Source organism: Schistocerca nitens, chromosome 1 (assembly GCF_023898315.1).
Source record: "Schistocerca nitens isolate TAMUIC-IGC-003100 chromosome 1, iqSchNite1.1, whole genome shotgun sequence".
Taxonomy (NCBI): Eukaryota; Metazoa; Arthropoda; class Insecta; order Orthoptera; family Acrididae; genus Schistocerca; species Schistocerca nitens.
The window spans coordinates 1081196244-1081210222 of NC_064614.1; the positions used below are offsets into that span (position 1 = coordinate 1081196244).

Here is a 13979-nt window from a genome sequence, read left to right on the forward strand (position 1 = left end):
ACCACGACTGTTGCGAGAATTTACGTACCCTGACAAATGCAGCAATGCGTCATCAGAAATAGGATCAACTTCCCCATCATGCACGGATTGTAACAGCCAGTTGCAATAACGACGTCGAGCAACAGTATCTGAGTTCCTTAGCCGATGCGCTACTGTTATTTCGTATGGTTTCAATTTCAGTTTGTGCACACGTCTATGAGCAGATGCTCTTGACACACCACCCTGAAGTGCCAAACGGCGCAGAGAATTTCTCTGCCTCCTTTGCAAGGCTTCCCCTATCTTTAATTTATTTTTGGCTAAAAAACTAGGTTCTCTAGGCCTTCGTTTGTGTAACACAGATCCAGTCTCTTGAAATTTATATGAAGATAGAACTGTTCCCGAAAGAAAAGATACCATTGATGACCGTGCAGCTTTTCTAGAATAAATGATAATTAATCGAAACCCTCGGCTGCCGACAGGTGTTGTTGATGTCCTGGTGCTCCGACCAGGACATGAACCCGGAATCTCCTGCTTACTTGGCAGACGCTCTATCCATCTGAGCCACCGAGGACACAGACGATAAGCGCGATCGGGGCACACATTTTCAGCTGTACCCATTGAGGTATATCAACAACACCTGTCGGCAGCTGAGGGTTTCGATTAATTATTATTTACTCTTGAAATTTCTTCACTAATCTGCGTACCGTCGAATCATTGGGAACACGCACATCGGGAAATTTTTGTACAAATCCAAGCCGACATTCCACACACGATTCGGTTTTTGCATAGTTCAACAAAAGAAACACTCGTTATCCTTAGTGTATACTATTCGGAATGGAAAAACGATAGGAAACTCAAAATAAAACACCCGAACACTCGGTCGCTCATTGTAGAAGACACGCGCACGCAGTTCTGCCTGAGGTCCGGGCACAGCGACATGCGGGCAGGGAAAGCAGTTGCAATAATGACGTCTAGCAAAAATATTTGAAGCGATTAAAGTTGACAAAAAAGCTCAAAAGAAAACACCGGTACACTCAGACGCACAATGTAGGGGTGCCGCGCGAAGTATTGGTGTACGAGAACTACACATAGCGACAACCGGCAGACGCAGCGCCAACAGCCGGCAAACGCGGCGCGCGATCCGCGGACCCCTCCCGGGCGTCTTTCGTAACACACCCTGTATTTACGTCATTGGCTATCTTATTAAAACAGTGACAGTTACAAGACAATCCACTAACTCGCACCAGTCTAGACGTACTTGACAATGGCGATAAATGTGGAAACAGTTTGTCGTGAAGCAAGATTAGTTGTTGTAAGCAATTATTTAGGTGTATCCATTCTAATAATCATGTCAGTATCAGTAATCAACAGACTTTGAACGTGGAATAGTAGTTGGAGCTATACGCATGGGACATTCCATTTCGGAAATAGGAAATTCAATATTCCGAGATTCACAGTAACAAGAGTGTGCCGAGAATGGCATTACCTTTCACCAAGGACAAACAGTGGCCGACGGCCTTTGCTTAAGGACCGGGTGCAGCGGCGTTTGTGTAGTGTTGTCAGCGTTAACAGACAAGCAGCACTGGTTGAAACAACCACAGAAATCAATGTGGGACGTACACTCCTGGAAATGGAAAAAAGGACACATTGACACCGGTGTGTCAGACCCACCATACTTGCTCCGGACACTGCGAGAGGGCTGTACAAGCAATGATCACACGCACGGCACAGCGGACACACCAGGAACCGCGGTGTTGGCCGTCGAATGGCGCTAGCTGCGCAGCATTTGTGCACCGCCGCCGTCAGTGTCAGCCAGTTTGCCGTGGCATACGGAGCTCCATCGCAGTCTTTAACACTGGTAGCATGCCGCGACAGCGTGGACGTGAACCGTATGTGCAGTTGACGGACTTTGAGCGAGGGCGTATAGTGGGCATGCGGGAGGCCGGGTGGACGTACCGCCGAATTGCTCAACACGTGGGGCGTGAGGTCTCCACAGTACATCGATGTTGTCGCCAGTGGTCGGCGGAAGGTGCACGTGCCCGTCGACCTGGGACCGGACCGCAGCGACGCACGGATGCACGCCAAGACCGTAGGATCCTACGCAGTGCCGTAGGGGACCGCACCGCCACTTCCCAGCAAATTAGGGACACTGTTGCTCCTGGGGTATCGGCGAGGACCATTCGCAACCGTCTCCATGAAGCTGGGCTACGGTCCCGCACACCGTTAGGCCGTCTTCCGCTCACGCCCCAACATCGTGCAGCCCGCCTCCAGTGGTGTCGCGACAGGCGTGAATGGAGGGACGAATGGAGACGTGTCGTCTTCAGCGATGAGAGTCGCTTCTGCCTTGGTGCCAATGATGGTCGTATGCGTGTTTGGCGCCGTGCAGGTGAGCGCCACAATCAGGACTGCATACGACAGAGGCACACAGGGCCAACACCCGGCATCATGGTGTGGAGAGCGATCTCCTACACTGGCCGTACACCACTGGTGATCGTCGAGGGGACACTGAATAGTGCACGGTACATCCAAACCGTCATCGAACCCATCGTTCTACCATTCCTAGACCGGCAAGGGAACTTGCTGTTCCAACAGGACAATGCACGTCCGCATGTATCCCGTGCCACCCAACGTGCTCTAGAAGGTGTAAGTCAACTACCCTGGCCAGCAAGATCTCCGGATCTGTCCCCCATTGAGCATGTTTGGGACTGGATGAAGCGTCGTCTCACGCGGTCTGCACGTCCAGCACGAACGCTGGTCCAACTGAGGCGCCAGGTGGAAATGGCATGGCAAGCCGTTCCACAGGACTACATCCAGCATCTCTACGATCGTCTCCATGGGAGAATAGCAGCCTGCATTGCTGCGAAAGGTACTAGTGCCGACATTGTGCATGCTCTGTTGCCTGTGTCTATGTGCCTGTGGTTCTGTCAGTGTGATCATGTGATGTATCTGACCCCAGGAATGTGTCAATAAAGTTTCCCCTTCCTGGGACAATGAATTCACGGTGTTCTTATTTCAATTTCCAGGAGTGTATGACGAAAGTATCCGTTACGACAGTGCGGTGAATTTGGCGTTAATGGGTATGGCAGTAGACGACCACCATGAGTGGCTTCGCTACGAGCACATCAACTGCAGCGCCTCTCCTGGGCTCGTCACCATATCGGTTGGATCCTAGGCGACTGGAAAACCGTTTCTTGCTCAGATGAGACTCGATTTCAGTTGGTAAGAGCTGATGGTTGGGTGCGAGTGTGGCACAGCACAAAACATGGACCGAAGTTGTCAACAAGGCACTGTGCAAGCTGGCGGTGGCTCCATAATGGTGTGGGCTACGTTTATATGGTACGGATTAGGTTAGCTGGTCCATCTGAAGCGATCATTTACTGGAAATGGTTATGTTCGGCTACTTGGAGAGCATCTGTAGCCATTCATGGACTTCAAGTTCCCAAACGACGATGGAAGTTTTATGGATGACAATGCGCCAAGTCACCGGGCCACAATTGTTCGCGATTGGTTTGAAGAACATTCTGGACAATTCGAACAAATGATTTGGCCATCCAGATCGTCGGACATGAATCACATCGAAAATTTGTGAGACATAATCGACAGGTTAGTTCGTGCACAAAATCCTGCACCGGCAACACTTTAGCAATTATGGATCACTGTAGAACTAGCTTGGCTCATCTCTCTGCAGAAGGCTTCCAATGACGTTTTGAGTTCATGGCACGTCGAGTTGTTGCACTAAACCTTGCGAAAGGACATCCGATACGATATTAGGGGGTATCCCATTACTTCTGTCACCGCACTGTACCAGTACTGTTATTGCTAGGATTATAGGGTAGACAATCCCGACAGGCAGTTAGGTGCAGAGGTCGAGATAATAACTTCGCTAAACTAATGTAGATGGCTTAATGTGTGCCGGCCGCGGTGGTCTAGCGGTTCTGGGCGCGCAGTCCGGAACCGCGCGACTGCTACGGTCGCAGGTTCGAATCCTGCCTCGGGCATGGATGTGTGTGATGTCCTTAGGTTGGTTAGGTTTAAGTAGTTCTAAGTTCTAGGGGACTGATGACCACAGATGTTAAGTCCCATAGTGCTCAGAGCCATTTGAACCATTTTTGCTTAATGTGTACTGACATGAGCAATCCTGGTGTACAATGTCTGTATTGTAGTTGATTGCAGTCTGTTTTTACAAGCTGAAGCACTAACTTCGATCACCCCTAAACAAATGGATTGTACCGGAGAAGAAACACGCAGACACGATTTTCGTGTTTGGCCAAGAAAATGAAGGCAGCAGAGAAGTCGAAATGTTGTATAGGACCCATCATCCATATAGAAGACATCCGTTCACAATGTTTCCAAAACTGTTCCAACGATTAAGTGAAATACGACAGCCGGTACCACAGTACAACGACCGAACCGAGGACGACGAACTACACGGACTACCGACGCAGAAGGTACAGTACTTGCTCGAGTGAATGAGGATCAGTTGCACTTGAAATGGATGTTTCACAGTGCTATTTGGCGAATACTGCGGTAAATGAAGCTGTACCCCTACCAGTCACAGAAAGTGCATGTTTTTACTTCTGCCGATTTTGGACCTTGTGCCGTGTTCTGCCAACGGTCCACGCAGCGCTTTACAGTTGTTCCTCATTTTTCTGCGTATTCTTTTTTCACGGATGAAGCCTGTTTCACCAGAGACGAAATGATAAATAGTCGCAATAGTCATGTTTGGGCTGATGGGAATCTCCACACTGCAGTTGTGAAGAGCCACCAACACAGATTATCAGTCAACGTGTGGGACTGTATAGTCAACGATTTCGTACTAGGGCTGTTCCTTTATAGTTAATGATTACATACTAAAGCCGTTTCTTCTTCCTTTCTGCTTAAATACACCAGTGTACACAGTGTTTATCAGGGACATACTACCCAGATTCCTGGAACATATTCTACCTATCATTCGTCAATGGACCTGGTCCCAACACGATGCAGTATCACCTGACTCTAGACCGACGTTCTTTAACAGCTGCATCCAGACATTACCTGAAAATTGATAGGCAGAGGAGACCTTGTTTCGAGGTCAACACGTTCACTTGATCTCACCCCACTTAATTTCTTCTTGAAGGACCATGTGAAAAATCTTATGTACGAGTCGTCTGTCGAGACTGAATAGGATTTCCTGCAAGTATTCTCGCTGCCTGCGACACTCTTCATACGACACCGGGGATATTAGAATGGGTATGACAGGACTTCGTGCTCTGGGGGACGCCATTGTGAACCACGGTTGTAAATGCAGCAGCTTGTGAAACCTGTGCAGGTAAATATAAAATTTTCGGTCTCTCTGAGATCACGTTATGTGAGCCGTTACTAGTCCATCAACGGCGGATATTATCTGAGGGTACTGGGCGTATTCAGTGAGAAGTCTGTACGTCATGACCAGGTTTCCAACGTTGTGGTCCCTTAATCTGAATGCTGCACGAAGCTAAGGCGGAATTTAATCAGGTTTTAGCTTATACCTTTCTACTCGGTCGTTTCCGCACTAGGGTCCTTTACCTCAAATTGACCCATTTACCCATATCCATCATCCATGAAAGTTTGTAACATTATTACGGAATCATCTCGTATGGAATACTGTCACACTAACATTTGTTCATGCGTTTACACCGTCGGAATGTACGAGAATGTTCAAGTATCTGTGTCACTAAAGAGCTTAGAAAGTTTCGGAATTCCGTCACAACTGATTTAGTGTAATAGTCTTTCTCATCAAGAGAAGCAAATGGACTTCACTAGTCGACATCATCATCATATGCATCAGGGTTAGGCCGGTTCCGGGGTGAACTCGTATTGCTCCTAATAAATTTTTCCTTGAGCGTCTCTGACTTCATCGACTTACTGCTTTGTATTGCCTAGCTTTTTTAGTTTTGTTTACTTTGGCAGGCCAGTGCTACGCTTTGTCGGCCGTTGGACACGGTACACGGCTATATATAAAGAGGGCACCACATATCAAGTCAGTCTCCAGCGTGGCGACACACAGATGGTGCACATAACAGGGACCACATTATGCTTGCGCCATAAGCCATACCCATCCAGCACAGTTATCCTCTGATGGCACAGCGGGCGCCGATAACCAGTTCAGCATGGAATTTTAAGTACAAATGGCGAAAAGTGAACTGCCCTGTTAGCGTTGTGTTCCTTTTAGACACTTTGTGTACAGAAAAGGTACGAAAACGAATAATTCAGACAGTTTTGTGAGAGCACAGTCACCAGTGATGACGGATCTTCAGATAATGAAATTAGTATACATCGACCTTGTAGCTGTGAATGAAAGTTGATACTATAACTTTAATATTGGAAGCTATTACTAGTGAATCCCCCGGTGGTCGAGAGTATGCATAGTGTTAAAGAGCAGTGAATGACATTTAAGAATAGTGTCCGGGTAATAAAAAGTATGTGGAATGGTCGAGTAAATTACTTTGAAAACAAGCTGAAATCGGAAATAGAAAGATTCAAACGAAAGTGTAAGATTTAATGGGGAATTTATGGACAATATCGGTAGCATAGATCGCAAGTTGGGACCCGAATTTCCAAACTGGACGAAAAGCTAGAATGTAATCTCAAAAATAGTACTGATTAAGTTTTAACCAATGTAGATCTGAGTCAATTAGAAACCCTTGAAGCAGGTGGAGTTGAATAAATAAACGGTAGCGACGGTGGAGGCTAATGTAGCGCAAAAAATAAACCGTATGGAGATGAAGTTGTTAAATCTGGCGCAAGGAAGAGTAGTAAACTGTGTTCCTATGATAACTTTTATTAGCAATCCAGGAATGAAAAATTTCAATATTGTTGGTAAATACTATCCTATAGTTTTCTACATGGTTGTAAAGATAGGTTACTAAATCGGACAGTGATGAAGATAAAATTAGATTTGTGAAACATTTGTTAGACGGCGAAGCTTCATCATGGGGAATCGGAATAGTGGCAATTTTATAAGCTAAGAGGATTCTGAAGAGTGATATTTCTGCACAGGTACTTGGTAGAAGCAAAGCAATGTAGGATCTAAAAACAGTTTTTCAATAGTTCACCAAGCAGACAAGTTAGACAAAGCATGAGAGAGTCCTGTATAGAAAAACTGAAAAGTTACGGTACATTAATAACTATTTCTACATAAAAGAGAAGGGTACCTGATAATATTCAATGAGATTTAATAAATCCACCAAATGAAGACACATATAACTTCCTAGAATACATAGAAAGGATGGATAGTGCTATATGTTTTAAGAATGGCAGGCAAAAAATGGTTCAAATGGCTCTGAGCACTATGCGACTTAACTTCTGATGTCATCAGTCGCCTAGAACTTAGAACTAATTAAACCTAACTAACCTAAGGGCATCACATACATCCATGCCCGAGGCAGGATTCGAACCTGCGACCGTAGCGGTCGCTCGGTTCCAGACTGTAGCGCCTAGAACCGCACGGCCACTCCGGCCGGCAATGGCAGGCAGAACTGGCAAAGGGAAATGTGTGTGACAATGCAGGATGCAGGAGGAATAAAGAAAACTACAACAAGCAGCATAGGCCATGGCACAGGAAGGATTGAAGAGAGATTTGAGGAATCAGAAGAACCAGATTCAAAGAGAGAGGGAGGAAACGGTAGGTTCAATGAACAAAGGCAGCAAGGAGATAGAAACAGAGAATCAAATACAGGTATCCCACTGGAGGTCCACATTGGGGTGAATAAGGCCAAGATTGGAACATGGGCCACACAAGGTCAGCAGCAGGTAAAAATCAGCCAGGACCTGTGGCGATGTTACTTATGGATAGACGTTTGGGAAAAGAGTAATTTTAGCAAGATTTTTATATTAATCAAAGGAAAAAGCAAAACAGGCGGGAGGTAATAAGCTCATGGTATATAATACTGTTAGTGTATTTAAGTGGACAGAAAGTAGTGTGTATATCAGTCTGGAAGTTGCACCATTGAAAGGAAGTGATGAGGATAAATGTTTGCAGCAGATAGATAATGTGAGTGAATGTGAGAAAGTAAATGAGGAAATGAATGATGTGCAATTTTGAGGAGGTCGGAATTCCATGGTTTCAGAAGTAAAAAATATTACTTACGATAATTTTTCTGATATTTGTGTTGATGTTGTTGATGATTTTACCTATGTTAACAATGAAGTGAATGTTAATCAAGTTGGTAGTGATTCAGACAACGATGTAACCGTCTTCTTGATAATGTAGAAAGTGTCAATGAGGCTGAAGTCTTTCTAGCCATAAAATCATATGTAACAGTTGGGAAAAATGAAGATGATACAGTGAAACCAAGCGAGGTTAAGCTGAAGTATAAGTGTTTTAATAGAAAATGGGAGAGAATACACAGCACATAAGCCTGGAGATGAAAGTTTTAAGGATATGGTGACTTAGATGTAGTAATTAATAAATTGCAGCAAGAACAGAGACTATAGTTGGGAACAGGTGGTTTAATAAACATAGAAATATCGACGGTCATGTGGACTGGGAAGCGTTTACTTGCCTTTGCCAGAATACATGTGTAAATTATTGAAACGCCAATAAATTAAGTTTGCAAGGCAACATAAGACGGAATATTTCTGGCATAATCACTTATAACAGAATTTTTGGGGATGATTTGGAAATAGAGCCTTTTGTGGTGGAAAGTAATGTAGCTCTGAGGTAGTCAGTTGCTAACAAAGATAATTTTGAAGAAATTAAGATGAATCTGTTAGAGGAAGAGAAACTTGAGGAGAGAATTAGTACTACAATACAACCAGTGATTAACATAAAACTAGGTGATTTTGAAGTAGAGGTTTTACTGGATACAGGGTGTTTTTAGATCGCATAAGAGCACACAGTCTGTTGGTTGGGAAGCCAATTACTTGGGTGAAGATGCACGCGACAACAAGTAAGCTAAGCAAACCAGTAAGAAGGTAGGTACTCTGATATCGGAATAGATGATGTTAGCTTTAGTCAACCACATCTGGTAATCCCAGATCCGAGGTCGAATTTTATGTTAGATATGGAACAGATGACAAAAGTAATTGCCATAATGAACTGCAGCAGGCAACCGTTTTACAGCTCTATTTAACAGGGTTTTACTAGGAACAGAAATTGTGGCTTCAGTCCAACGGTGCCATTAGTCTGCTGACGACTATGGGCTGTGGAACTGGCATTTATTATAACCAAAAGGCAGTTTGTGCAATTAATGACAGAATTAAAGTGATTGAGGGGATAAATGAAGCACTGAGGGAGCAACTATCTGAATTGTTAGAAAGGCTCCAGAGAAGGTCCACAGTTTTGAAGATATATAAGAAATGAATGTGTAATGAAGTGCCTGAGAGTATACAAATTATGACTGCCAGTTTTTAATTCTTCTTGTATGTTTGTCTGAATTTTAGTTTTATGAAGTGATACTGATTTGCAGCATTTGCGAAAGTTTACATTTTTTTTTGGGGGGGGGGGGGCACCTTTTTCGTTTTCATAATTTTAAAGGTAGTTATTATTCGTTTATTATGAAGTTATGTAAAAGGTGCCGTTTAATAGGAACTGAAAGAAAAATATGGTTTCTTTGTGATGACAGATGAGATATGGGAGATCATATTTAGTCACCCAGGTAGACATGGCTATATTAATGATTATATTGTGTTTGTTAGGAAGTGCTCATTTATGTTACAGCATATACCTTTATTGGGGTCAGGATATAAACTGGATAAATTAGATACGTCAGCATTTTCATCATTGTTGAGATCAATTTCTGGACTAAGGCACTCAACTGAGCATTCAGTTTTATGAATTTAATTTTTATAATATCTGTACAATTTTCTATATTTTATATTACAATGGTTCAACTGAACATAGTAATTTGTTTTTGACGTTATGCTGAAGTGACTAAAATGGAATGTGATGAGTGAGTGAGCAGCAGACTCGATGCTAATTTGGAATCATTTGTGTTTGCAGAAAACTGCGTGGCTGTCTTCACCTAGCCACTGCAGCTACGAAAGGCGGGTGACCTTGAACGAGCTTCGCCTGGCTACCGCCAGGGCACGAGGGATCGCGCTCTAGTTCTAACAGAGCGCGATCCGCTGAGAAAAATAACATCCGGTGCGGCAACGCCCATCCGGTCGGGCTCTGATTGGCTGTCTCTTATCAGCAGCGCCGTCAGGCGCTGCGCATACTGGGGCAGCTGCAGGTCGTTCGACTCGAGGCAGCCGCACCGTACAGACAGCCATGCCTTACCGCAGGACGAGAGCACTGAAGGAATCAGAGGAGGTTCAGCTCTGGTGCTGTGCAGCACGGAAACAGAATACAGTATGGTGTGACAGAACAGTCAAGAACTCAAGAACATGTTAAGTGAGCTCAGTGAGAGTGGTTCCACGAAAAATCTAAAGTGAATTGTGAATTTTTGTTATGATTGGAATATGTGCTCCTCTGAAGAGTCTTTCGCTAAATCTGCTTAAACCAGAAGTTTTTTTGAAAAAAATAATTTGTTTGAGACGGAATTTCTGTTTTTATTATAGATCCATGAATGCAGATATATAGAAAATATAATTTTTTTGGGATTCTCACGAATTCATCTATGTTTTTAGTTAAAACTACGGTTAGATACCATTTTTATTTATAAGAGTTATTAAATGTTTGATTTTTTTGAACTGTAAACCCAAAGAATGCCACAGAGATTACGTACATGGAGTTACCACTAACCAAGTGGACAGATACGTTTCATGAACACTATGTAAGTAGTAACATGGAAACCTACTGTTATTTTTTGCTTTGTAGGTTTTTAGTTCAGTGTTTTTAGCATGTTATTAGCATTATTACTATTTTAGTATCATAATGTCATTTTGTTTTCTGTCTGAACACGACCCATAATTTTATTTTATCCGTTGTTTCATCACTACTTGCATTATGAGCAGCAGCCACTTGTTTAAAAATTTTGCTGCTCATTTTATTCATATGCAAATTTTGGGGGTATTGTGACAGTAGACGTCATAGCCTACGTTAATATATAATAATATACTTCAGTATATGGTCAGAGGTATATTTGACAGGTATACTGTGCAGTGAACATACTCACTGGTACCTGGTGGATGTGGCGTCAGATAGGGATGCAGGCAATGAGGGCGACATCTGTTGTATAAGTTTTACCGATGTGCTAAACAAATATGCTCAAAGTAACTGGAACTTTTGTTTCAGCCAGTCACAACTATTATTCAATTATTTAAGATTTCTCATATTTTTAAAACTGTACGAGATCATCGTAATGGGATCTCCCAAGTGTAGCTTGAACGTGTAGCTTGAACGTTTAGTGCAAGCCTGTTGACCACTGTCTATGAATTTTTATAGTGTTATTCACTTATAATAAGAGGGTGTTGTCTATCTCCATCCATCCCAGACTCTTGTTCTCGTTTACTATTCTTAAGTTTTACGTCGCAGACGTCTTAGGTATCTGAGGTCGTTGACGTGACTGATTGTAACTGATACTTTATGCTTCTAGACAATGACACTAAATTATCCAGTTTCATAGTAAACGAAAGAAAATAACAGTGTTTTACTTACCATCTAAGCCTTTGTATCCCCAGTTAGCACCTGCAACAAGAAAAATAATCTTATCAGAGGCAGTAAAATATGAATATAGTGCGTACGAGGCAATATATTTAAATACATAAATGATGTGACATCAAAATATCCTCTCTTTTATTTTCTATATAGTTTACACTAATAATGAGGCGCAACTGATTAAGCAGGTATCTTGCGCAGATAATTGACAGTAATTGGTAGATTTATATATACACAAAGGAACATTGTTTATAAAAGCTGCAAGTTCGATAAATTAAAACGAATGTCCAAACAAACTATGGACACAACTTGAAATATTTGAAAAACATCAGTTGAGTTATAACTTTGCTACCTACCAATGTTCTAGCACATATTTTTCATGTTTGTATATTTGTCAAAGCACCACCTTGCCATGCACCGTTCCGCAGCTCGTGGCCATGCGGTAGTGTTCTCGCTTCCCGCACCCGGGTTCGATTCCCGGCGGGGTAAGGGATTTTCTCTGCCTCGTGATGACTGGGTGTTGTGTGCTGTCCTTAGGTTAGTTAGGTTTAAGTAGTTCCAAGTTCTAGGGGACTGATGACCATAGATGTTAAGTCCCATAGTGCTCAGAGCCATTTGAGCCTTTTTTTTTTTTTTTTTTTTTTTTTTTTTTTTTTTTTCTATGTACCGTTTCTTCTCGTGTTGCAATGAAGCTGAGCACACAGACCCACCCAAACTGAGTTGTTTTCCTGGTATTCATATGGCAGTTTAATCTCCAAATGTCTCTTCGCTTTGTGTAGTTAACGGACAGGAAACAATAGGATTTAATTGCAAAGCATTTGTGTGGAGAGTTCTACATGTTTTCACTGCAGGCAGTTCACTTCTTTGCTACATATGGTGAACGAAAATGGTACTAGACACTCTACCCAGTATTCGACGAAGTTAGAGTTTAACAGAGCGATCTAAGTTACCAAGTGTGTTTAAATTTATTATTATGTCTATTTTATGAATTTAAATCAGTTTATTGGGAGTGTATAGAAACTTAAGTTTGTGTAGCGAGTAAGACGACAGTTCTTCACTGTGCCACGACCTTATGTTATTTTTTGAACTGTACTATAAATTGATATTCTAGCATCTTCAGGAAGTTCACCACAGTCTTCAGGATGTACACTCCTGGAAATTGAAATAAGAACACCGTGAATTCATTGTCCCAGGAAGGGGAAACTTTATTGACACATTCCTGGGGTCAGATACATCACATGATCACACTGACAGAACCACAGGCACATAGACACAGGCAACAGAGCATGCACAATGTCGGCACTAGTACAGTGTATATCCACCTTTCGCAGCAATGCAGGCTGCTATTCTCCCATGGAGACGATCGTAGAGATGCTGGATGTAGTCCTGTGGAACGGCTTGCCATGCCATTTCCACCTGGCGCCTCAGTTGGACCAGCGTTCGTGCTGGACGTGCAGACCGCGTGAGACGACGCTTCATCCAGTCCCAAACATGCTCAATGGGCGACAGATCCGGAGATCTTGCTGGCCAGGGTAGTTGACTTACACCTTCTAGAGCACGTTGGGTGGCACGGGATACATGCGGACGTGCATTGTCCTGTTGGAACAGCAAGTTCCCTTGCCGGTCTAGGAATGGTAGAACGATGGGTTCGATGACGGTTTGGATGTACCGTGCACTATTCAGTGTCCCCTCGACGATCACCAGTGGTGTACGGCCAGTGTAGGAGATCGCTCCCCACACCATGATGCCGGGTGTTGGCCCTGTGTGCCTCGGTCGTATGCAGTCCTGATTGTGGCGCTCACCTGCACGGCGCCAAACACGCATACGACCATCATTGGCACCAAGGCAGAAGCGACTCTCATCGCTGAAGACGACACGTCTCCATTCGTCCCTCCATTCACGCCTGTCGCGACACCACTGGAGGCGGGCTGCACGATGTTGGGGCGTGAGCGGAAGACGGCCTAACGGTGTGCGGGACCGTAGCCCAGCTTCATGGAGACGGTTGCGAATGGTCCTCGCCGATACCCCAGGAGCAACAGTGTCCCTAATTTGCTGGGAAGTGGCGGTGCGGTCCCCTACGGCACTGCGTAGGATCCTACGGTCTTGGCGTGCATCCGTGCGTCGCTGCGGTCCGGTCCCAGGTCGACGGGCACGTTGAAAGGTGGCTACACTGAGCCACAGCGCCAGAGATCGCTAGAGAGCATTGTTCGCCCGCCTCCACTGGCAGAGTGATTATTGAGATGTCGTAGTAGTCAGTGCTTGTCCAGGACTCGTAGTAGTCAGTTCGTGTTGAGATGTGCTAGTAGGGAGTGCTTGCTGAGATGTGATACTGAAAAATTCTTGTTGAGATGTTGTAATAGCGAGTCGGTGTGGAGATATATTGTAATAATTTGAGTGCTTGTCATCAATATATGAAGGTAACGAAACTTGATTTATTTTT

At 43.9% G+C, this 13979-nt stretch overlaps 1 protein-coding gene across 1 annotated transcript in view; it reads right to left on the bottom strand.

The window, feature by feature from the left end:
- Window positions 1-13979, bottom strand: part of LOC126238277 (putative carbonic anhydrase 3) — a 532151-nt gene that overhangs the window by 174927 nt on the left and 343245 nt on the right. The window contains exon 2 of the mRNA XM_049947780.1: window positions 11540-11569. Within this exon, the coding sequence (XP_049803737.1) occupies window positions 11540-11569 (30 nt within the window). The remainder of the gene's footprint in view (window positions 1-11539; window positions 11570-13979) is intronic.